At 38.1% G+C, this 26,525-nt stretch overlaps 2 protein-coding genes across 4 annotated transcripts in view; one reads left to right on the top strand and one right to left on the bottom strand.

Annotated features, from left to right (window-relative positions):
• Positions 1–1,439: 1,439 nt before the first annotated feature.
• On the top strand, positions 1,440–23,562 carry LOC143731994 (sodium- and chloride-dependent GABA transporter ine). Its single transcript, XM_077222617.1, has 13 exons — positions 1,440–1,631; positions 8,074–8,208; positions 8,388–8,592; positions 12,964–13,096; positions 14,376–14,510; positions 15,558–15,661; positions 17,292–17,416; positions 17,514–17,626; positions 18,769–18,909; positions 20,064–20,163; positions 21,088–21,188; positions 21,278–21,445; positions 22,742–23,562. Exons 1-13 carry the CDS (start codon positions 1,499–1,501, stop codon positions 22,883–22,885), a joined length of 1,737 nt encoding a protein of 578 aa, XP_077078732.1. The 5' UTR covers positions 1,440–1,498; the 3' UTR covers positions 22,886–23,562.
• Positions 23,563–26,525, bottom strand: part of dhrs11a (dehydrogenase/reductase 11a) — a 32,280-nt gene continuing 29,317 nt past the window's right edge. The window contains exons 7-8 of one of the 3 annotated variants that reach the window (XR_013201081.1): positions 25,175–25,854; positions 23,563–24,620 (exon numbers count right to left, since the gene is read on the bottom strand). Coding sequence is in view for 1 of the 3 variants with exons in the window: in XM_077223053.1 (XP_077079168.1) it covers positions 25,813–25,854 (42 nt within the window). In the remaining 2 variants the exon portion in view is untranslated. Of the gene's footprint in view, positions 25,855–26,525 lie in introns of all 3 variants that reach the window. The other 2 variants (XR_013201080.1, XM_077223053.1) reach the window with 2 other exon arrangements.

Below are 26,525 nucleotides of genomic sequence, written 5' to 3' on the forward strand. Positions count from 1 at the left end.
GTCCGGGCAGGGAGTTATGGGAAATGTAGTTTCATGAGGAAATATTAATAGTTCGCGATGGAGTGCCCTCTGGTGGTAATGACGGACACTCTCACTGGTGATCCTGACTGTATGTGTGTATGTAAGTGGATCAAAACCTTTCATCAAAGTTATACATGAATTCACGCAATGGCATGACACACACCATACCCACACACTACTGGATCAGAACACAGGCCAGTGGAGATGTGCGGATTATTCACTTTCTCACCAAATAAAGAGAGCTTGATTCACAAGAACTCACTTGAGCAAACATGTACATTTATAAAATACAAATACCATCTAGAGGGTAAGTACCAAATTCTGCCTCAAGATGGCGCTACATTCACAATTTCACATGGTTTTCCATAAGTATCTATGATGCCCTACAATCCAGATGATTTTGCAAGGCATTGGTGAGCTATTTCATATGAATGTGTGAGACTCCTGATCAATTAGGTAAACAACAAAAGTTTCCTATGGTTCAGCGCTTTAAAGTTAATGTCCAAGTTTTTGTAGAGAAGCCACTAAAAACATTGAGGTGCACAATCATTTATTTTGGGAATGTCCTGAGGTTTAAATTTGAACAATTATTAACGAAAAGAAGCTAAGATTGTTGTTAATCTAGACACTGATTTGATGTTAAGGTGTTTCTCATTGGATGGTGATAAAAATGTAGTATTTATTTTTTATTTAATTATTATATGTGCTCGTTATTTTATTCATAAAGTCAAATGATTTGAGAAAATATTAAATATTTATTAAATATTAAAATATATTTGGAAAGTAAGAACTTAAAGGCAATACGAGAAATGCAACTGTTTTTTTCTTCTTTTTTTCTTTCTATATATAACCCTGACGTGTTTGGTTATATGTCCTCTTGTGTGTCCAATATTCTTGGTTCTCAATACAAAAACAAAAATATTAGAAGCATAATAACAATAGTAGCAATATTTGCACTCGTAAACTGTTGAATGATCTGCATTATTAACCGTCTGTTTTTAAATCGCTTCTTAAAACCCACTTTTTCTCCTTGGCCTTTGACACCTGACGTTAACATTTGGTTTATTATTATTATTTTCGAGTGTTTTTATGGTATGTTTATTTTTACTATGTTTTATGTCTCTTGATTTGTTTTTATCTTATTATATGCTTTACATAAAGTATGTATTTTTTATGTTTCTTGTTTATTTTTTCTGTACAGCACTTTGGTCCACTTTGGTTGTTTTAAAGTGCTTTATAAATGAAGTTTGATTTGATTTCATACAAACCAATATGTTCATGATTATGACACCCCAATGTAACCCTGAAAAAGCAGAAGCAACATCATGTCACGTGCAGAAGTCCCTTTCTCACGCCTCCCAGCTAATCATTACAGCACCTCAACAATCATTACACACCGACACGACTCTCTTCTGTAATCTCAGTCTGCTCACACACACACACACACACACACACACCTGTATCCCCGTGAAGAAGCATGGCCGTGGACGAGGAGGCCGGCAGGCCCACATGGAGCAGGCAGATCGAGTTCACTCTGGCTGGGATCGGGTGTGCGGTGGGACTGGGGAACATCTGGAGGTTCCCGTATCTGTGCTATAGGAGCGGTGGAGGTGAGACACACACTGCAAAAAAATGCTTTTCTTACTTAGTATTTTTGTCTTGTTTCCAGTCCAAAATATAAAAAAAATTCTTAAATCAAGATGCATTTACTAGATGAGTAAAATGCCATAAGATATTTGGTCTTGTTATTTGGGGAAATCAATCAAAATTAAGTGAGTTGTTGTTTAAAAAAAAGCTAAACTATCTGCCAATGTTGTAAGAAAAATAATGTTAATTCAAACAGAAACTTTTTTTAAGCAGCAACTTACTAATTACATTTGAAGACATAATATCGTATGGCATTTCACTCATCTAGTAAATGCATCTTGATTTAAGAATTTTTTGATATTTTGGACTGGAAACAAGACAAAAGTACTAAGTAAGAAAAGCATTTTTCACAGTGCGCAACTTAACTAATGCTTATCATCACTTACAAAGAGTACCAAACAACTGACCAGCATAACTTGTCCCGTGTTTCTCCTCATGGCACTTTGGATGTACACCAATTTATCAATACACCTTATTAGTGGCCCTTTGGTGTGTAAAAACTGGCATTATGAAGCCATGCACATGTGTATATGACAGCTGAGTTTGTTATTCAACAGTTCACCTTTACCTTTCAGACTGTAACACATCCACAGTGTGATGAATGAGTTTATCTGTAACTGTACTGGTGTGTAAGATCAACCATGACACTGCAATTCCTCTCAGATCACACTGGACACCTTTATATTGCTATAATGCTTACGTGCAACTAGTGTAATCTAAAAATATGTGTGTGCGTGTGTGCGTGTGTGTATATATAGACTGGTTCAGAGTTTCAATTATAATTTTTGTATTAGCTATTTAGATCTATATATTCATATATTACATTTATATATCCACAATTTATAACTATATATTTGTATGGGGTACTGTATTTGGATATTCTGAACATATAAATGTATATATATTCAGATTTCCTTTTCCATATAGGCCTATTAATGAAGGGCCAAACAGGAAATAATTAGTTTAAAGTTTAAAGTATATATTTATAAGCCTGAATATATAAATATACATCTGAATAGTTATAAATATATAATTTAATTGATATCTATATATTCAGACTTAGAACTATATAATTGGATTTACATTTATGTATTCACAACTTGGATATAATTATTTCCTGTTTGGCCCTGTTTTCCTCTAATAATGTGCATTATATATATATATATATATATATATATATATGCATGTATGTATGTGTTACAAACGGCTCCGAGGCACGGAGGTTGAGAATCCAAATGCAGTGTTTTAATGAAAGGGTAATCCACAATTGTAGTAAAAGACAGGCAAAAGGTCAGGGCAATAAATCAGTCCAATTAAACAAACAAATCCAGAGGGAGAGACAGGAACTGGAAACCAGGACACAGGCAGATATCAAGAACCAGCAACATTGAAAACAGTGGAATTGCTCAGAAATTCAGTAATACACGTACAAGACTCGCAGGGAATGAATGAGTGTACATGGTTTAAATAGGCTGAGACTGACAAGGCAATGACACACAGGTGGATGCAATCAAATTGGAAATGTCAATAGTTCGGGATGGAGTGCCCTCTGCTGGTTATGACGGGCACTCTCACTGGTGATCCTGACTGTATGTATGTGTATATATATATATATATAGTAAACAACATTTGAAGTGGATCAAAACCTTTCATCAAAGTTATACATGAATTTTTTACAAGACCTGTTCTTGTCTTAGGACAACTTTGATGAACTTTTTTACTGCAAATGTTGACTACTGTACATACACACATACATACATACATGTGTATGTATATATATATCAACTTATATTTGAGAAGTGTTTCTATATCACCATCTGATAGGTTTGACAAGCTTCTGTTATGATATGGCTAAATGATATGAACCGAACTGAGCTGAGCTGAACTGAATTGAACCGAACTGAGCTGAACTGAGCTGAGCTGAACTGAGCTAAACTGAACTGAACTGAACTGAACTGAACCGAACTGAACTGAACTGAACTGAGCTGAGCTGAGCTGAACCGAACTGAGCTGAGCTGAGCGGAACCGAACCGAACTTAACCGAATTGAACTGAGCTGAGCTGAACTGAACTGAACTGAACCGAATTGAACGGAACTGAACTGAGCTGATATGAGCTGAGCTGAGCTGAGCCGAGCTGAGCTGAGCTGAACTGAACTGAATTGAGCTGAGCTGAGCTGAGCTGAGCTGAACTGAACTGAGCTGAGCTGAGCTGAGCTGAGCTGAACTGAGCTGAACCATACTGAACCGAGCTGAAATGAGCTGAGCTGAACTGAGCTGAGCTGAGCTGAACCGAACTGAGCTGAGCTGAGCTGAGCTGAACCGAACCGAACTGAACTGAACTGAGCTGAGCTGAACCGAACCGAGCCGGAACCGAACTGAGCTGAGCTGAACTGAGCTGAATTGAACCGAACTGAGCTGAGCTGAGCTGAACTGAGCTGAACCGAGCCAAGCCGAAACCGACCTGAGCTGAAATGAATTGAGCTGAGCTGAACTGAATTGAGCTGAGCTGAACTGAGCTAAACTGAGCTGGGCTGAACTGAACTGAATTGAACTGAACTGAGCTGAGCTGAACTGAGCTGAGCTGAACCATACTGAACCGAACTGAGCCGAAACCGACCTGACCTGAGCTGAGCTGAGCTGAACAGAACTGAACTGAGCTGAACTGAGCTGAGCTGAGCTGAGCTGAGCTGAGCTGAGCTGAGCTGAACTGAACTGAGCTCAGCTGAATCGAACTGAACTGAGCTGAGCTGAGCTGAACCGAACTGAACTGAACTGAGCTAAACTGAACTGAGCTGAACTGAGCTGAGCTGAGCTGAGCTGAACCGGGCCGAACCGAACCGAACCGAACCGAGCCGAAACCGAACTGAGCTGAGCTGAGCTGAACCGAACCGAACTGAACTGAACTGAGCTAAACTGAACTGAGCTGAACTGAGCTGAGCTGAGCTGAACCGAGCCGAACCGAACCGAACCGAACCGAGCCGAAACCGAAACCGAACTGAGCTGAGCTGAGCTGAACCGAACTGAGCTGAACTGAATTGAACCGAACTTAGCTGAGCTGAGCTGAGCTGAGCTGAGCTGAGCTGAGCTGAGCTGAACCGAACCGAACTGAACTGAACTGAGCTAAACTGAACTGAGCTGAACTGAGCTGAGCTGAGCTGAGCTGAACCGGGCCGAACCGAACCGAACCGAACCGAGCCGAAACCGAACTGAGCTGAGCTGAGCTGAACCGAACCGAACTGAACTGAACTGAGCTAAACTGAACTGAGCTGAACTGAGCTGAGCTGAGCTGAGCTGAACCGAGCCGAACCGAACCGAACCGAACCGAGCCGAAACCGAACTGAGCTGAGCTGAGCTGAACCGAACTGAGCTGAACTGAATTGAACCGAACTTAGCTGAGCTGAGCTGAGCTGAGCTGAGCTGAGCTGAGCTGAGCTGAGCTGAACCGAACCGAACTGAACTGAACTGAGCTAAACTGAACTGAGCTGAACTGAGCTGAGCTGAGCTGAGCTGAGCTGAGCTGAACCGAGCCGAACCGAACCGAACCGAACCGAGCCGAAACCGAACTGAGCTGAGCTGAACCGAACCGAACTGAACTGAACTGAGCTAAACTGAACTGAGCTGAACTGAGCTGAGCTGAGCTGAACCGAGCCGAACCGAACCGAACCGAACCGAGCCGAAACCGAACTGAGCTGAGCTGAGCTGAGCTGAACTGAATTGAACCGAACTTAGCTGAGCTGAGCTGAGCTGAGCTGAGCTGAGCTGAACCGAACCGAACCGAACTGAACTGAACTGAGCTAAACTGAACTGAGCTGAACTGAGCTGAGCTGAGCTGAGCTGAACCGAGCCGAACCGAACCGAACCGAACCGAACCGAGCCGAAACCGAACTGAGCTGAGCTGAGCTGAACCGAACCGAACTGAACTTAACTGAGCTAAACTGAACTGAGCTGAACTGAGCTGAGCTGAGCTGAGCTGAACCGAGCCGAACCGAACCGAACCGAACCGAGCCGAAACCGAACTGAGCTGAGCTGAGCTGAACCGAACTGAGCTGAACTGAATTGAACCGAACTTAGCTGAGCTGAGCTGAGCTGAGCTGAACCGAGCCAAGCCGAAACCGAACTGAGCTGAACTGAGCTGAACTGAATTGAGCTGAGCTGAACTGAGCTAAACTGAGCTGAGCTGAGCTGAGCTGAACTGAACCGAACCGAACCGAATCGAACCGACCTGAGCTGAGCTGAGCTGAACCGAACCGAACTGAACTGAACTGAGCTAAACTGAACTGAGCTGAACTGAGCTGAGCTGAGCTGAGCTGAACCGAGCCGAACCGAACCGAACCGAGCCGAAACCGAACTGAGCTGAGCTGAGCTGAACCGAACCGAACTGAACTGAACTGAGCTAAACTGAACTGAGCTGAACTGAGCTGAGCTGAGCTGAGCTGAACCGAGCCGAACCGAACCGAGCCGAAACCGAACTGAGCTGAGCTGAGCTGAACCGAACTGAGCTGAACTGAATTGAACCGAACTTAGCTGAGCTGAGCTGAGCTGAGCTGAGCTGAACCGAACCGAACTGAACTGAACTGAGCTAAACTGAACTGAGCTGAACTGAGCTGAGCTGAGCTGAGCTGAACCGAGCCGAACCGAACCGAACCGAACCGAACCGAGCCGAAACCGAACTGAGCTGAGCTGAGCTGAACCGAACCGAACTGAACTGAACTGAGCTAAACTGAACTGAGCTGAACTGAGCTGAGCTGAGCTGAGCTGAACCGAGCCGAACCGAACCGAACCGAGCCGAAACCGAACTGAGCTGAGCTGAACCGAACTGAGCTGAACTGAATTGAACCGAACTTAGCTGAGCTGAGCTGAGCTGAGCTGAGCTGAGCTGAACCGAGCCAAGCCGAAACCGAACTGAGCTGAACTGAGCTGAACTGAATTGAGCTGAGCTGAACTGAGCTAAACTGAGCTGAGCTGAGCTGAGCTGAACTGAACCGAACCGAATCGAACCGACCTGAGCTGAACTGAGCTAAGCTGAACTCAATTGAACTGAGCTGAACTGAACTGAGCTGAGCTGAGCTGAACTGAACTGAGCTAAACTGAACTGAACTGAACTGAACTGAACTGAACTGAGCTGAACTGAACCGAACTGAACCGAATTGAACTGAACTGAACTGAACTGAACTGAACTGAGCTGAGCTGAGCTGAACCGAGCCGAACCGAGCCGAAACCGACATGAGCTGAACTGAGCTGAGCTGAGCTGAACTGAGCTGAGCTGAACCGAACTGAGCTGAGCTGAGCTGAACTGAGCTGAGCTGAACTGAGCTGAACTGAATTGAACCGAACTGAGCTGAACTGAGCTGAGCTGAGCTGAACTGAGCTAAACTGAGCTAAACTGAGCTGAGCTGAGCTGAGCTGAACTGAACCAAGCCGAACCGAACCGAACCGACCTGAGCTGAACTGAGCTAAGCTGAACTGAACTGAGCTGAGCTGAGCTGAACTGAACTGAGCTGAGCTGAGCTGAACTGAACTGAACTGCTGAACCGAACCGAACCGAACCGAGCTAAACTGAACTGAACTGAGCTAAACTGAACTGAACTGAGCTAAACTGAACTGAACTGATCTGAACTTAGCTGAGCTGAGCTGAGCTAAGCTGAGCTGAACTGAACTGAACTGAACCGAACTGAACTGAACCGAATTGAACTGAACTGAACTGAACTGAGCTGAACTGAACCGAACTGAACTGAACTGAGCTGAACCGAGCTGAGCCGAAACCGACCTGAGCGGAACTGAGCTGAGCTGAGCTGAGCTGAACCGAACTGAGCTGAACTGAACTGAACTGAGCTGAGCTGAGCTGAGCTGAACTGAGCTGAACTGAATTGAACCGAACTGAGCTCAGCTGAGTTGAGCTGAGCTGAGCTGAGTTGAGCTGAGCTGAACCGAGCCGAGCCGAAATGAACCGAGCCGAGCCGAAATGAACTGAACCGAACTGAACCGAACCGACCTGAGCTGAACTGAGCTAAGCTGAACTGAACTGAACCGAGCTGAGCTGAGCTGAGCTGAACTGAGCTGAGCTGAAACGAACTGAACTGAACTGAACTGAACTGACCTGACCTGAACTGAGCTGAACTGAGCTGAACTGACCTGACCTGACCTGACCTGACCTGACCTGACCTGAACTGAGCTGAACTGAACTGACCTGACCTGACCTGACCTGACCTGAACTGAACTGAGCTGAACTGACCTGAACCGAGCCGAGCTGAGCTGAGCTGAGCTGAGCTGAACCGAACTGAACTGAACTGAGCTAAACAGAACTGAACTGAACTGAACTGAACTGACCTGATCTGACCTGACCTGAACTGAATGTGCCTGTGCATCTTTCAGTGAAGTGTTGTTGTCTTCCTTGTGGTCCTCAGGTGCGTTCCTGGTGCCGTACCTGCTGATGCTGGTGGTTTTGGGGATCCCACTCCTGCACATGGAGCTGACTTTGGGCCAGTACCTGCGAAGGGGACCTGTACTGGCCCTCACCAAAGCCTGTCCCCTGCTGAAAGGTCACAGCATGCGTAATCACGACGTTAAAATCCCTGAGATTAACTGCAATGTTAATGCTGTACACAGTGGAAATTTTTTGACAAAAAAATCAGATTAATACAGACATAATTGTCACTGATATGAGAATATATGGTTCAGTTCTGACTAAATGTTAGTAACCTGTAATCAATCTATACAGGTGTTGGCATGGCAACGGTGGCCATCTCTTTCATCATGTGCACATACTATAATATAATTATCACATGGGCGCTGTACTACATGTTCAGCTCCTTTCGAAGCGAGCTGCTCTGGGAAAACTGCAATAACACGTGGAACACGGGAAACTGCTCGGACCGGGCGAGCAACAGCTCCTCGTCCTCCACCGCCAGCCAGCAGTTCTTCAAGTGTGTGCATTTCCTCTTCTTCTTTACTTAATGATTTCAGGGCTGTAAAAATCAAGTCAAGGTCACCATTATCTCTATAGCTCTTTATGCAATACAGATTGTTTCAGAGCAGCTATTGCCAAACTGTTCCCCCAATATTTTATATTTCTGATGCTGCTCTCCATTATGCACCGCTCTGTTTGTTGTTAGAAAGATGGACAGTTTTAAAGTCCACCGTAGTCGATCATTTTATCCCTTAAAACTCACCAAAATTACAAATTTAAAGTTTTTTTCCATGAAAATTCTTCATGCGTTAAAATAGCTTGACTGTAACTTGACACCCTTGCCTCATTTAGTATACGCGGTTCTATGAATATGCAAATTAGCCCCGCCTCCACTCACTCACTCACTCAGAGATCCACTCGTTGACGATCACACGTTGATCTGATTGGTTACAAGGTCGTTTGTGACGTCAGAAACACCAGCGATTTCAAACCGTGTTTTTGAGACTGTCTTTGGTTCACTGCAGTTTTAAGCAGAAAATACTCAGCAATGCTGTCGACTTATGAATTTACACATGGTTTGTCTTAAAGCATATTAAAAACACCACATAGACGTATAAACAACATTAAAAACTGGATTTTTACCACAGGGGGACTTTAAGACTGGAGTATTGATGCTGAAAAAATCAGCTTTGCAATCACAGGAATAAGTTAGTTTAAAACGCGCATTAATATAAAATAAAAAAGTTTTATTATATATTACAATATAAAACAGTTATTTTAAATTGCAATAGCTCACAATATTACTCCATTTTAATTCAATAAATGCAGCCTGGGTGAGCATAAGAGACACTTTCAAATCACTGAAAACACCACATACACACATAAACAACATTAAGAGCTGGATTTTCACCACAGGAGGACTTTAAAAGTTGTATTTTTAGACTGGTCAGCCTCAGTGGTCTAACAGCTCTCGGAATGTCAAAATGATTGAGGTGACCAATCAGATCAAAGGAGGCGGGGCTTCACTGCTCACAGAAGCTGTGCATGAATTCAATATGGTGATACTATAGTTTCAAGGGTGAAAGAGTGCGAGGTAGTCTACTGGAATTAGCTAAATATTTAATTTTAACTAATGTTTTACAATAGAAATGCTAAACGTCCAACAATATCCAAACGACTCAGCCGCTTGTGTAAAGTGTTTAATGAATGTGCGATTAAATCTGTTCTTGCACTTAAAGGGTAAGTTCGGCGTTTTACAAGTAAAGCCCTGTTTTAAAATCGTTTCTGATGAAATCGTACGGTTAAGATTAAAATTTGGACAAATGGTGCTGTCCCGAGAATGTTGAACTTTAGTTTACAAAGACGTGAAACTCACCGAGTGGTCTGGGGTGTTCACTGATATGCTCACACAAAAATCGCTGCACAAGATGCTTTCCAACAGGTGTTTTACCCACTAGCGTAGCCAGAAAAGCGTCTCTGGGTGTGCATAAGAAAAACTGGGTGTGCCACATTTATTGTCAGATTAATCTGCAAAAAAACCTTGACCCGGCGTAGGCTATCACTAACTTTACAGAATAGACTGGGCTGATGTGTAAAACTATACTCAGGCTTGGCACATGAACATATTACTATATAAAATATAAGTCAGGGCTCAACATTAAGGCATTTCATGTGCTTGTCGTTCGAACAAGTAAATCGGTCTTTCACTTGTCCAAGTAAAAAAAATGCCTGTCCAGAAAAAAATGGGATTTTTTTGTGTGTTGTATCCAGGCTAAATAGCCTACAATTTATTCTGAAGCAATATTCTCATCAGTGTTCAGTCAGCTTTTACATATTTAAATCTGCATATTTGTGATATTTTAACCTTTATAACGAGCATTTTTCCACAGTCTGGTTAAATATATGCTTCATCTTTCATTTTAAATTCTTAAATTTGATCAATAAATTAAATTGAAATAATAGGAAACTATATGGCTGTTACCAATCAAATATTACAACTGCATTAAATAATGTTATGAGACTGTTTTCAATGTGTTTTGAATATACAAATATGATATATTAGAAAGAATGATAGCTAAACCACCAGTAGGGGGCAGCGGCTGACCGTCATAATGAGTGAATTATGACATAAAAAGTCGAATTTATGACTTACGTAATCGAAATTATGACTTTAAAAGTCATAAGTATGAGATACAAAGTCAAAATTGTGACATAGGGCATACTAAATCGAAATTATGACTTACTAAATCGAAATTATGACTTTAAAAATCGAAATTATGACTTTCCGACTGGCACCCTCATTGTTCTGATGCGACCAGACATGATGAATTATGAACAGATTAAGGAGTATTTCACCTCTGCACTGCAAAGATGGATTTTGCTTGAATGAATTAATTTGACTGGTAACAGTGGTACTGTATAATTAAGTATTATTCTATAAATAAGTATAATTACTGTATAATTTGAATGTTAGTATTTGACATAAAAGGTGATGCATAACTCTAAATAAGTTTAGAAAGTATGTCCATATATAGGTGAAATGCCCCTGGAAATCAATTTAAGGTGGCAAATATTGCCCCTTAATTAAAAAATTAATGTCTGTCACTGCTGTGAACTGACCACTTCATAGATTATGAAAAATATGAATATCTTCGTGAGTCAGCTGTCAACAACAGGCCTAAACCAGTAATTGCACCATCACAAAAACATAATCAGTAAAATATCATCTAATTATTATCAACAAAACGTTGAAAGTATTGAGATATATTTTTGTCAATATTGCACACCCCATACGGTATTCATTTTGATTTCTTCAGGTCTTAAAAAGCCTTAAATTTGACTTTTAAAAGTGTGCAAGAACCCTGTAAACGGTTAGACAGTTACCTAGCAAGTCAATTATTTTCAGTAAATGAATTAATAAGCTTCTTGGTCCCCATTGCTTTTGCTCTATAGTTCTCACCAAAATGAAGAGAAAGAAGGACATCATGTCAATTACAGTTACTGTGACTAATACTGAATATGTAATGCAAATGTAAAAATATAATGGAAATGCAAATGCATTGTTGAATGATTATAAACATGGTATTTTGCCTGTTAATGCCTGCAGTGCAGTGCAGAAAATGATATGACAACAATAAGGTCTAAATGTAACTGGCCCCTCTAACAGCACAACTGGCCCCAGCTTAACCCCCCCCCCAGTTCAAATGATCTAGAACCGCCACTGGAAATACTCCTTAATCAGTTCATAATTCATCATGTGTCGGGTCGCGTCAGAACGTGAGAGTGCCAGTCGGAAAGTCATAATTTCGATTTTTAAATTTTTACATTTTCGATTAAAGAACTTACCCTTTAATATAATATTAATGAAATATAAGGCCACGATTTAAGAGTCACTTTTATGACTGCTTCTTAACACACTTTAAGAAGTGCACTTTTTAATAATGTTAAATTAAAAGTTCTTACTTTAAAGTATATTTTAAATGATAATGTTTTAATAATCTTTTGTTGTGCTTTAAAAATTGCATGTGTGTAACTTGATGTGTTGACTAACATACTACATCACATGTGAAGTACTTTTCTGAGATTAGGCCTATATTTAAAGTTAATACATTTTTTTAAATGTCCTAAATGTGACATTAGGATATTTAATTATACATATATAAGATCAAAATATTTATTTAAAAACGTGTCATAGAATTGACAAAATATATTTTAGTTTAACAGTATATTCTGCGGTAAACTTTAACCATATTTTAAAGACTTTATACATAATCATATAACATCTTACTTAAGTGGGTCAGAACTTCAAATAATTGCATTAAATATTATTTCATTTAAAATATTTTCATTTAAATAAATTTTTATTAATTGCAAATAAGTGTCCAAAAACTAAACATTTAGTTTGCACTTAATAAAAGTATATTATTTCCATAATTTGAACACTTTTTGTAAGTATGCAGAAGTGTGCAAAAAAGGGACGTTTTTTAAAATTTCATGCAATCCATAATTGACTGTGATGTTTCTGCATATTAGTTATATGATTAAGAGTGAAGATGTGCATTTTTTTTTAAATATGCACTTATTTTGTACAACAAAAACTGCTCAAGACATGGTTACGGCCTTGCTTGATTGGTCAGTGAAGTGTTCTGATGTTGACTGCAGTGTGTCTGTGTGTGTGCGTGCGTGCTTGCGTGTGCGTCCGTGCGTTTGTGTGTGTGCGTGCGTTTGTGCGTGCGTGCGTGTGTGCGCGCGTGTGTGCGTGCCTACGTGTGTGTGCGCGCGCGTGTGTGTGCGTGCGTGCGTGTGTGTTCGCGCGCGTGTGTGTGTGCGTGCATGCATGCATGTGTGCGTGCGTGTGCGTGTGTGTGTGTGTGTGTGCGTGTGTCAGTTTTAAGGTACTGGAGAGGACCAGTGGTGTGGAGGAGACGGGTGTCTTGAGATGGGAGCTCTTCCTCCTGCTTCTGCTGGCCTGGATCCTCGTCTACCTCTGCATCTTTAAAGGAGTCAAATCCACCGGGAAGGTGAGAACACACAGACGGAGAACACGACAGTCATCATCATGCTGTTGCGAGTTATGTAATCAGATTACTTTTTCAAGTAACTAGTAAAGTAATGCATTACTTATAAATTTACAACAAAAATAGTCACTTTTGCAGCAAATGAACCCTTCAGCAAGTTACTTTGTTTTCTCTTTTATTGACTGACTCTCTTCTCCTCATGTTGTCCACAGTGAAATGCACAATTAGAATATTATGCAAACCTGCAATAATTAAATATGTTAAACATCGCAAATATACTTTATCTATTTAATGTCACTTTATTAAACAACTTCTTTGCTGCTGACTTTTGATGATCAAATTCAACCATGAATGACTTAAGATAAAAATCACATTTGTGTATCTTTTTTTCTTCTTCTCTTTTTCTTGCTGAAGAGTGTTGATGTTAAATGTTTGTTTGAGCAGCGCCCTCTATTGTACAGGTGTCAATTTGCATTAGCTTCAGTCTGAGGCCGATTAATTTCACTTTTAATGCGAAAAGGCCTTTATATTTGCTAAAAACTGATTTTTTTCTGTTTTTAGCAAATACAAAAAGCCCAGCCCAGGTGAGTAAAAGTAATGAAACACATTCCTTTCCACAAAAAAGTAACTAAGTAACGCAATTAGTTACTTTTTTTATAGGGAGTAACAATATTGTTACGCATTACTTTTAAACGGTACTTTACAACACAGGTCACATTCACACACTGACTTCATGTTTTCCGCAGATCTTTTTTTTTCTAATTGAAAGTTATTTTGGTATTGACAGATCATTCAAAAGAAATAAATAAAAAGCACAAACACAAATAAATTGTACATAAGAGAAAATCCCAGATTAGGCTGTAAAATGAAATAAAATAAAATACAAAGTGATAAACAATTGAGGGGAAAAAAGTTAATATATCAATGTGTAATACAAAAAATATTAAAGCAAAATTAAATATAATTAATTTTTTTATCATTTTTCATTTTTAGTTTTTTTTTTTAGATTTACCCATTTGTGTTTGTGTTTTTTCCCCAAGGTGTTTCAAAGAATACCATGGTATTATCATGTTACCATTTCCTAAATACCATGCTAATACATTTCTGCAAATTCAGCAAGACACGAACAGATGGAAAATACATCAATCATAGTCATGATATATTACTTTAATGACATTAAACTCTCCTTCATTACTGCCCGACCCTATCCTTTTATTTGTATTTTTCTCCAGATTTTCCATGTACGTGTTTGTAAGTTCATCTTTACACATATTGTTCACAGGTTGTGTACTTCACCGCTCTGTTTCCATACGTGATTCTTCTGGCTCTGCTGATCAATAACGTGCAGCTCCCGGGAGCCATAGACGGCATCCGGTTCTTCATCATTCCCGAGTGGGACAAGCTCCTGAATGTGGAGGTGCGGAATAAATCACAAATAGGGCTGATACTATATTACAATCATTACATTACATTACATACAATTACAATCATTTATCATTAAAATACTTTTTTTTTGTAGTTAAAAGAATTGTTTGGATGCTCAAAAATCAGTGCATTTTGTATTGCTGCATTTAGTTCCTAGGAGATTTGGAAAAACTAAATAATGTGCAGAAATTATGTTTTGGGATTTTTGTTGCGACTACACTGCAAGAAAATATATTCTAGAATAAATATCTAAACATTCTTAAATCAAGATACATTACTCGAGAAGTCTTATTAGTGCCTTTATGCTTAAAACAAGAACAATTATCTACCAATGAGGTTAGAAAAATAAACTTAATTCAAAGGAGAAAATATATATTTTTCTGACCCCATACTCACTTCATTTTGATACATTTTTCATTTTGCTTCTTCAGTAAATATATCTTGATTTAAGAAATTTTAGATATTTAAGACAACAATGCTAAGTAAGAATATTTTTTACAGTGTACTTTTGTTAAATAAATGTATTGTCATTAACTGCATTAATACCATAAATGAAAGGTACAGTCTTGGATATTTGAGATTTAGCGGCTCCATGTCAACCTTTCTCACTTGTTGTGACGACTAACCTCTGCCACAGACACACACACACACACACACACACACAAGTTTACGGATGTGGCGAGACACACACACACACGAGTACGCAATTTCCCGAGAAAACCATCTTGACAGGTTTTATATAAATACTTATAACATAGTAAATCAAGGTAAGACAAAAACATACTTTGAAAGAAAGATTGATGATTTATTGACTCTTTAATTTTGAACAAAAAAAAAACTACATAGTGTAGGCTTACCTTTAACACATTAAGTTTGGCTGCCCTAATTAAAAAAAACTAATGATGGTAAAGATGTGAATGATTGAGAAAGGAAAGCTGCTGTACGTGTGTGTGTAGTTCTTCATACAGTACTGTGCTTGTGGTCATTCAGTTACACATTATGTTTGTTTCATATTAACATTGTTGTAATGTGTGTTAAGGTCTGGATTAATGCGGCGGCTCAGATCTTTAACTCTATTGGGATCGGCTTCGGCTCGCTGATGGCAATGTCCAGCTACAACAACTTCAACAACAATGTCCTCAAGTAACAGAAGATCAAGCTGTATTATTATCATCTCTAGTTTAAACACTGCGTGTCTTGTTGCATACAACACATCATCTATAGGCCTAATCTACTTTCCTGAACAGACCATTATATAAAATCTAGTTGTATTTGTCTATATCGCTCTAGAGCAAAGATCACTGATAATTCATTTATTGCTCTAATGAATTTATACTGCCATGTATTTAATGCAATATCATCAGGACTCAATGTGCAGAGAGAAATAGGATATTCACAAACATCTCATATCATTTTTGATAACACGTGTTCTTGTTACATATGTTGCATGTAATTACCATAGTAATAACAGTAAATTATGCCTAATTACATGCAATTAACCCTCAACCAAATGCTAATCCTACAGTAACCCTATAGTAAGTACATGTAGTTAAAAAAGGGTTAATGCCCGACGAGGTGTCCATTGTCAGGTATTAATGGACGCCTCGAAGGGCATTAACCTGCTTATACCATGGTCACTTGCCCAAAAACACATTTTTAAAACATTAGTTTATATTTTAATTAGTTTTACCATCGAAATCTAAAGTTTTTACAAACAATAACTTGGACTCCCGTGTTACGCCTGACGGTTTATTTAGCAACCGGAGATATTTATAGTCCGCTCAGCGGTGTTATCTCCTTGTGTCGTTTCTCCGTTTTATTTACAATTTCTCTTTCTTCAGCAGCAGCCCAGTCATCAAAGTTGTCAAATTCTCCAAAAAGGTTAAAAGAAATAACGAAGTTGCTCATTTTTGTATTAGTAGGCTATGTATAACGGCTAACTAGATGTTTGTTTTGATAGAATAAATTGTAAACGGATACTTTGACTGGCTGTTGCTATGGTTACTCACAGCTGATGTAGCCAGCGCATTTATTTATTAATTTCGAACGGTAAACAGTCAGTTTCACCAGAACTCATTTACTAGGTGTTAGAGATGCACGGTTGGCGGTTATAGCCGCGGACCCCGCGGATAAACCGTGGATCGGGCGGATGACGTGACGAATTTTTTTTTAAAATTAAATTCGGGCGGGTGGCGGGCGGTTTCTAGTCTCGCGGTTGTCATCAGCAGCGCCTTGTATTTTGGTCAAAAACGGTCAAAAAATTGGTCAAAAACGTTGGTGCGGATGGATGGCGGACGGATGATGAGTTTTGTGATGCGGTTGCGGATGAAATAATAGCCCATCCGCGCATCTCTTCTAGGTGTCCTCTATCACTTTTTAATGGACACCCTGCAGCCAATCAGAATCGAGTATTCACCCAAACCATGGTAAAACACTTTTTAATGGACACCCTGCAGCCAATCAGAATCGAGTATTTACCCAAACCATGGTAAAACACTTTTTAATGGACACCCTGCAGCCAATCAGAATCGAGTATTCACCCAAACCATGGTAAAACACTTTTTAATGGACACCCTGCAGCCAATCAGAATCGAGTATTCACCCAAACCATGGTAAAACACTTTTTAATGGACACCCTGCAGCCAATCAGAATCGAGTATTCACCCAGACCATGGTATAATTAATATTACACTGTACTTAAATATATAATTACACTGTAACAATGACACCTTAAAATAAAGTGTAACCTCATTTTTTATTCCCGTCACTGTAGAGACACTCTGGCCATTTCCATCACAAATTCCTTGACTAGTATTTTCGCTGGATTTGTCATTTTCTCTGCGTTCGGCTACATGTCTCATCTTCAGAATGTGCCAGTCAGTGAAATCGCAGTGGACGGTGAGTTATTTCAGTGTTGATTCCTTTATTTATAATGTTTGCAACAAAATAACTTGAATAGCATTGATGAATGTGTCTCATATTGCTGTCCATGCAGGTCCAGGTCTGGTGTTCGTGGTTTACCCACAAGCCTTTGTGACCATGCCTGTTGCTCCTCTGTGGGCCGTTCTCTTCTTCTTCATGTTACTCTGCCTCGGCCTCGACAGTCAGGTTTCATGACAACACTTTTTAACTATCACACACCTGGTTAATGTGGTCAACACAACACTGTGTAGTCCTGTATTATATTATGCTAACATGATGATGTTCTTATAATGAACTTTTATTGTATTCATAAACACTAAAAAGTAGGTCAAGGTTTTAATGCATAACAAGAGACGAGTTTACATGATCTGCTTTCATTTTCTTTAATGTACCTGTGATTTCCAACAGTAGTTGCTCCTGTTATACTGTAAATAGATGAGTAAACACTGCTCGTTAGATCATGTGGGGGTGAATCTCACAAAACATTTGAAAAACATAACCAGGTCATTCTGTATTTCAACCTTGAAATTAAAAAAATTATTTAAAAATTAAATAATCCGATCAGGCTTCTTTTTTTTTTAAGAAAAAATATTATTTATATTAGTGATGCACGATATATTGGCAACCATATTGGTATCGGCCGATATATGATCATTTTTAATGTTAACGTTATCAGCCCGATAAGATAATTTGTCTGAAATATTAAAGCTGATAAATACTGGATTATTTCCTTCAGATGCACTGTTCAACATGGCGATTTTGAATTGCTTGAAATATGATTTAAATCGCTTAAAAAAGGAAAATACAGTTAAGTGCAACATGTGCAACACAAGTCTGTCATATCAGCTAAAAAAATTATAATGAAACATCATTATAATTGTGTGCTTGAGACATGGATTCTGATGGTGAGACTTGTTTTTGTAATCAGGCTCTCAAAAATTAAATATAAATTTGGATTTAGATTTATCGACCAATTTATCGGTTATCGGCTTTCAAATATAAAGAATTATCGGTTATCAGTATCGGCTAAAATTTTCATATCAGTGCATCCCTAATTTATATATATATATATTGGAGTGAAATGAAGCTGGCCATGTCGTCTCTAGGATTATATCATGACTGAAGACAGATTCAAGCTAAAGCTGTTACATCTGTGATTTATAATTCATAAAATGTGAGCTGTTCATTCACTCGGTTCATCTCACTGCCATGATAAAACATTAAGCAACACATGCATGAATGTTTGCTGGAGTAATTCTGCTGGAATCATTTGACAGAAATGGCAGCTAACACTGTTAAACTTTACCTTGTGTTGTTGTGTTGTGTAGTTTGCCATGGTGGAGGTGATGGTGACCAGTCTGTTGGACAGTTACAGTAAACCCATCCTGAAACACCTCAAACACAAGGAGTTTGTTGTGCTCATAGTCTGCGGTGCGGCGTTCCTCATGGGCATCCCTAATGTCATGCAGGTTACATGATCACTTTTATTTTATTTCACTTTACTTTTAGCTTTAACATTAAAGGTGCTATATGTAGAATTAAAAAACTCTTGTTTATAGCGACACCGGTGGCCGTTAAGTGAACTGCAGCTGCACTTATTGCTCTCGCACTCGTGTTTACGTAACGTACAAGAGACTGAACGTGATTCAAGATCCTGATTTTCTCACAGTGAAGTTTATTTATTTATTTATTTTTTAAATAAAAAGAAGTTGGAAATACCTTTGCAGTGATTTACTATTAACGAATATCCCGACGCCGTCCACTGCTGAGAGCAACGTTTAGATGAATATGTGAATATTTGCTGCTCTTTCCTCTCAATAACAAAATAAACACACAACAGAAATGATAAACAGCAGTTCAGAAAGCATCTGATCATAGAGATGTAGAGATGTTTGCAGCAGCGACAGATGAGCTCATTATAATCACACTGTTATGATAGTTTGATTATAAAGTATATTTGAGACTATAGACTATATAGATCTGACTATGTGAGACTATAGTTTGAATGAATCTCTTTTCTTCGCACGACACATTGACATTACAGTCCAGAACGGCTCTTTCAGCATTATCCTGAACATTGTATAAGCATTAGTTTCATGTGTCATTGAACAGAAGAGAAGCTCTCGGTGGAAAACACACATCTGCGATTTTCCCGCCAAAAACGTCCCGAGTCCTAAACATAAAAATCAGTCGACAGGCTTTCAGAGAGAAACGAGGAAGGACTCGTTTTTTAAGATTCGTTACAAGCTGTTCATTCATTGGCAATAAAAGACAACTTATTTTATATCACAAATAAAACAAATTGACACCAAGCTATGCAATATGCTTACAAAATCTGTAATAAATAATATTTAAATAAAGGGTGAAGATGTGAATTTTCCAAGGCCAGAAATCACTTTTGGACACTACTGCATATTTGCACTGCTTATTTCTCCATGCATTTTTAACCACAATTATGTTTTAAAAGAGCTTTAATAATGCGTTATTTATAATTCCATTTCAACTATATTTAATATAAAACAATTGCAGATGCAATTATGGCTGTAAATCAGGGCTGTATTATGAAGTTCAGATGAAGTATGTCTGAGAAAGTTAATGAACGTCTCATGATCTTCTGATCCAGGTTGGGATCTACGTGTTCCAGCTGATGGATCATTACACAGCGATCGTGTCCATCATGTTCCTGGCTTTTTTTGAAGTGATTGGTGTTTGTTGGATTTATGGTGAGAGAGAAACTTCTGATAGTTGTGCCATGGGCGTCAGAAGCAAAAAAAAAAAGTGTGTGGGTTAACCCTAGAGTGTTTTCCTCCCCCAGAAAAATGTTACTAGAGTAAATGCCTTTTAATTAAACAAGTAAACTAAACTCCGCTTCACGTCGTGCATTAAATGCACAGCTATCCGTGGATTATCCAGCTGCTGATACATGGTCATCTGCCAGCATTGACAACTTAAAGCTGTTATTGATGTTTGCAACGCAATATTTGACTGGACGGGTAGGGTAGACTGAGTAGCCTACAGTTAAGACACTTTTTGCGTTGTGATTTTTTCACACAAAAATAGATACTGAAAAGTGAATTTCCACATGACATGCCAGATGACATTTCATTAGCTTGTAGACTAAGATATTATCAATCAATAATACCCATAAGTATTTTATATTTTCCACAATTAGCTCATAAAAATAAGGTACTTTTTGTCTCAACTGTACCCATATGTGGTACGGTTGAGACACCCATTTTTAATGATGTGAAGGTAACTAACCGTTCATTGCAAATATAATAAATAAAGACAAATAACACAATAATATATACAACTGGTGATTATTTTCTTCAGTTGCGGCTCGTTGAGAAATATAATGATTCAGCATGGAGTTTAATTTAATGCCATTCCTCAAATGGAATGGATTTGATTGACGGCACTCTGAGAAGTGAACAGAATATGCGCTGAATTAGAGACGGTAGAAGTGACTGGGTCCAGTATCATTGGTCTTGAAAAGTGGGTGGGTCTTGTCACACTCATATACAACGGTTCCGACGCCCATGGATTGTGCCATTCTTTATTCACAATGTAAAAAAAAACATTTTTTGAAAATTAAACAAAATGTTAAAAGAGCTATTTCTTGGTTAACCTGATCTCTGTTTTGATAGGTGTGAATCGTCTGTCCAGTAATTTAATAGAGATGACGGGAAATAGACCCAACATTTTCTTCAGGGTGTGCTGGTGGGTCATCTGTCCGATTCTGATAACCGTGAGTGCCATCTCACTCTTACTGACACAATGATAGCTTTGAAAACCCGACATGGATTGGTGTTGGAACTGATGTGTGTGTGTGTTCAGGTGATCCTGGTGTTCTCCGTGATCCAGTTTAAACCAGCTCGATACGAGGATTACGTGTACCCGCCGTGGGCTCAGGCTGTGGGCTGGCTCATCGCTTTAGCGTCCATCATCTGGATTCCTCTGGCCGCCGTTCACACACTCTGGGTTCTGCCCGGATCCTTCGCTCAGGTACTGGACTGACTCTCCGTTTTGGGTTCTTGGCTCATTTTTAATCATTTAGCTGACGCTTTTATTGCTCAGGGACACATTGGTGTCTCACAGTGGATTCGAACCTGGGTCTCTCACACCAAAGGCATGTGTCTTATCCACTGCGCCATCACCACCACATTTATTTCAAAGTTTTTTAAAAATGTTTTTACACAAAGCTCACAAAGGCTGCATTTATTTTGATCAAAAATACAGTAAAAATTGTGAAATATTATTAGAATTTAAAACAGCTGTTTTCTATGTGAATATATAGTAAAGTGTAATTTATTCCTGTGAATTTTCAGCATCATTACTCCAGTCTTCAGTGTCACATGATCCTTCAGAAATCACTATAATATGATGATTTGATGCTTAAAAAACATTTATGATTATTATCAATGTTGGAAACAGTTCATATGTTTGTGGACACTGTGATACATTTTATTTTTCAGGATTCTTTGAATAGAAAGTTCAAAAGAACAGCTTTTCATTTGAAATTTAATCTTTTGTAACATTATAAATGTCTTTACTGTCCCCAAAATGTTGAAAAGTAAGTTTGAAGTTATAAGTTTAAGAATATATTATTTTTTTAAATTTTTTTAAAGATAGATTAGGCTACTGGAGCACATTTTACAAGAAAATACTATTTCAGTCTTTCTACTTCAAAATGTTGTGTTTAAATCAATGTTTTCTTTGACATTATTATAATACTAGTAATTTATGAAATGAGTGAAAATTGTTTGAAAGTAAATCCTAGATCATTTCATTCCAGTGCAATGTTGGAAAATATCCATCAGCACAGGATGGGTGAAGATACGGATTCGTTTTTCAGGATTCTTTGATTAATAGAAAGTTCTAAACAGCTTTTATTTGAAATAGAATCTTTTGTAACATTATAAATGTCTTTACTGTCACTTGTGATCAATAATGGAGAAAAAAAAATTATTCCTGTCCCCAAAATGTTGAAAAGTAAGTTCGAAGTTAAAAGTTTTAAGAATATTTGGGCCTATATCCTGTACTTTTTTAACAAAAAATGTAAAGATAGATTAGCCTACTGGAGCACATTTTACAAGAAAATATTCAGTCTTTCTACTTCAAAATGTTATGTTTAAATCAATGTTTTCTTTGAAACAATTTTCACTCATTTCATAAATTTCTAGTATTATAATAATGTAAAAGTAAATCCTAGATCATTTCATTCCAGTGCAATGTTGGAAATATGTGAAATGATCAGCACTGGATGGGTGAAGATACAGATTTGTGCTTTTCTCGTTTCAGAAACTAAAAAAGTCGGTCACACCGTTTTCTCTGGACGAGGACTCTGAGAGCCCGTATTACCAGCAGAAAGGAGACATTATGGACGTGATACCCAACATCGCCATCATCAGCTCTGAGAATAAACCAATCCAAACTAACTTATGAACTGCTATTAAACCTGACACTGGGTCACAACCAGACTGATCAAACCCAGTCAACGTGCCTGAGGATTATTACCTGGATCAGTGAACATCTGTCTGCTTTAACAAGTGTATTTGTCTCAACTATGACAGAAACAACCCATTTTGTACCTAGAACTGAATCTCCTGAAAAGACAGATGTAGAAACAAGTTTTAGCAGATTGCTGATGCACATTTAAAATAACACAATCATTAAACAACATATCAATCAAAAACTGCATAATGAAATGTCGAACCCTTGAAGAGATAAATGACTGCCCTGTATGTTTTGATCATCGGTCTGAATGTCCAGAAAAAAACATGATTTTCTCAGCTTTTTGTTGCTTTTTTATGAAACTTATCCACAGTTTTGATTAAAAAAAAGAATGCATGAAGTTAGAATAAAATTCTTTTGATATATTATATGTTCAGTTTTTTGGGAAAAGATAGAAAACGCTTGCACTGGTGGGGAAAGAGTTCATATCTACAGTTTGGCCGAGATTCCTGAACTTCACAAGATCCACCTGGAAAAATAAGCACTTTTAAGGTTTACTATATGTGCATTACAAAACAGTGATGGAATTTCATGTTGACATCATTCAAATAAAGATCTCAAACTCTTGTGTTTTAGAAACCAAGGCAAGTAAAAGAACGTAAGAGTCATTTGTTGTGGCCATTGTGTTTTTTTATTGTCATTATCAGGTGTTTTGTAAGCTTTCTGGGCGTATGATTGAAGGACAGTCCAACATGAGATAAAACTCTTCCTCTTCAGGGTCAGGCGCTGAACTTCAACCTCAATGCGTTCAACATCTGGCCCTTTACAGTAATAGTTCCTTCAGTAATATCTTCAGTTTTTATAAGAGTTAAAAGCTGACATTCATGCAAATTCATAATTAATCCATGCTAAAAATATACAAACCAAATACCGTTAACATTGGCAAGAGTGCATGTGGATTTATACATTATAACAGAGGGACGTTTGAAAACACCTTCAGATTAAGACTGTCGACTGTTTCCACCCTGCTTGCTGATAATTATTAAGATTAAAGTGTGTGTATCTCACAGAAACATGTCCAGGTTACATTTCACCCTAAAAACTAAAAAAAAATCTATAATAATTTTTCCTTGTGACATTATTTTTTTTAATCGCAATTACGGATATTAAGAGATTAATAGAAAACTTACCCTGATTAAATGATTTTTCAAATTTATATCTCCCATATTAAATACTTTAGAATTTAAATATAATCAAACAAAAATTAAAGAAAAAACATAAAATATGCATAAAGGCAACACAACAAATAGCACCATGATTAATAAATCCTGTATTTTGTGGATTATGGTAATTAGAATTGGGGGAAAATGTTCTTTACATGAAATAATGTCACAAATAAATGTCCTTAATTTTCATGCAAATGTGATGCAAACTGGACAGGTTTCATGAGAATTTGATTTATTTTCATATTTTATTTAAACGTCGAATAGTTAAATTAAGGCTAAATTTTCCTAAATATAAAAGAGTTCAACCGAAAAAATCAAGTTTTGGATTTTTTTTTTTTTGAGATGTTGAGTTGACAAACAGTGAAAGGAAAGGAATTTATCCATAATTAATAATCATCATGTTTAGTCAGTAAGAATAGATTATTATCAAGTATTAATTCTTTCCAAGTGCTCACTACAGTGTTTCCATACTCGTATGGCGTTATATGTGTGCCTCAATCCTGAGCGAGTAATTGTAAGTTTTGAGCACAGAGAACTATATTTTGCAAGCAGAGTCACGCATTATATTTTGAACAGAAATTAACAATCTGGCTGTTGCGTTAGGAATGCTTGAAAAGGAGAAGTCAAACTAACTTTAGTCACAATAGGAGATATAGGCTACTGTAATATTATAAGTTAAACAACACAACAGCATTACAATACACAAAACTAACAAGGCACTTGTAAGTTAATAATAATAAAAAATACTTACCAAAATGTGTTTTAATCCATTAGTCTCACTGTAGTCAGTTATTTTTTTCTAATTTTTTTTTTCAGTAAGCTTCCGGGAGAGGGGTTATTATTGCACGTTAATATGGATAAGAGCAAATACATTTATTGAGCACGGAATCGTTTTTTCTTTGCTCAAACATATTTTTTTTTGCAATTGTTAATTTCTGTTCAAAATATAATGCACTGTGCTTGCAAAAATAGTTCTCTGTGCTCAAAACTTACAATTACTCGCTCAGGATTGAGGCACACATATAACGCCATACACTCGAAGCCAGTGTCATACCTTCAGTGTAAAACCAACATTGATCGGTTCCTGATTTGGAGAGTGACTGCAATCGAACGGGATTCTCGCTTATGAAAATCACGCGCTTGATTTCATTTCATAAAAGCTCGAGCCTCGCCGCTTCAAAGGAACGCACGGTATACAATCCACGGTAAATACGGTATGAGAACCACATATGCATACAATTCAAGTTTGACTAAAATGAATACAGTAATTAACATCACCTCACCCGCACCGAGCAACAACCGTCACACACTCTCAAACAGATATGCAATATGACCTAAAAACAAAATAAAATAGCGCAAAATGATGTGCAATTCATAGCATACTCATCTCTGTATGAGCGTTCACAGATGACAGTGTCGAACAGAAACACATTTTCATCTTTTGTTCCAGTTTCCCGCATTAAAAGGCTGAAAGTTCCCCTTGTATTCGAGACAGCAGCAGATCGTGTGCATCTGTACATGTAATCAGAGGTGATGGCGTTCTCCGGCTCGCTCCCGAACACGCGCGCGTCACGCTCTCACGTGTGATCCGATGATCTGCAAACCCAAATTCCCTTCAACCAGTTCTTGAAAACGAGGTGTAGTGCATGTTTCGTCCAGCAGGGCTCGCCAGTTCCCGTTCCTGATCCGTTCCTAGGACACTTGCTCCACCGGCCGCATCTGCACATCCCCGATCTGAGGGAACAGAGCAACGCCTTAATACACTGAAGAAGAGAAGCTCCATCATGAGTCTGAGGATCAGCAGGAGATTCACTCAAAATATACTTCAGCATACAATTAGGATTCACAGGTGAAACTCCAAAAATTAGAATATCGTGCAAAAGTTATAATTTTGATGATTATGGCTTACAGCTTATGAAAACCCCAAATTCAAAATCTCATAAAATCAGAATATTACATGAAATCTATTTAAAAAAAAGTATTTTAAATACAAAAATGTCGGCCCTCTGAAAAGTATAATCATGCATATGTATGTAGTTATATATACTAAATATATTAGTTTCACCTTGTAATTTGAATTACTGAAATACATGTTGCACGATATTCAATTTTTTCGAGTTTCACCTGAATGTATTTGAATTGCATATTATATTTCCATGCATCTGGATTACACAATTTGGTCACACTTTAGTCTAGGGTTCAATTCTCACTATTAACTTTTGCCTCAATAAACTCCTAATTACTGCTTATTAATAGTTAGTGAGGTAGTTGTTAAATGTAGGTATTATAGGATTAAGGAATGTAGAATATGATCATGCAGAATAAGGCATTAATATTAATACTAATAAACAGCCAATATCCTGGTAATATGCATGATAATTAACAGCTATTAATAGTGAGAATTG

Source organism: Siphateles boraxobius, unplaced genomic scaffold (genome assembly GCF_051911475.1).
Source record: "Siphateles boraxobius isolate OS27281-9 unplaced genomic scaffold, OSU_SipBor_1 120, whole genome shotgun sequence".
NCBI classification, from domain to species: domain Eukaryota; kingdom Metazoa; phylum Chordata; class Actinopteri; order Cypriniformes; family Leuciscidae; genus Siphateles; species Siphateles boraxobius.

Excerpts from the sequence above, each read along its gene's own strand:
- LOC143731994 (XM_077222617.1), top strand. The coding sequence starts at position 1,499 with ATGGCCGTGGACGAGGAGGCCGGCAGGCCCACATGGAGCAGGCAGATC. Across the intron at positions 17,417-17,513 it reads CAGTGAAATCGCAGTGGACG|GTCCAGGTCTGGTGTTCGTG; the intron begins GTGAGTTATTTC and ends CTGTCCATGCAG. Across the intron at positions 18,910-20,063 it reads GCATCCCTAATGTCATGCAG|GTTGGGATCTACGTGTTCCA; the intron begins GTTACATGATCA and ends CTTCTGATCCAG.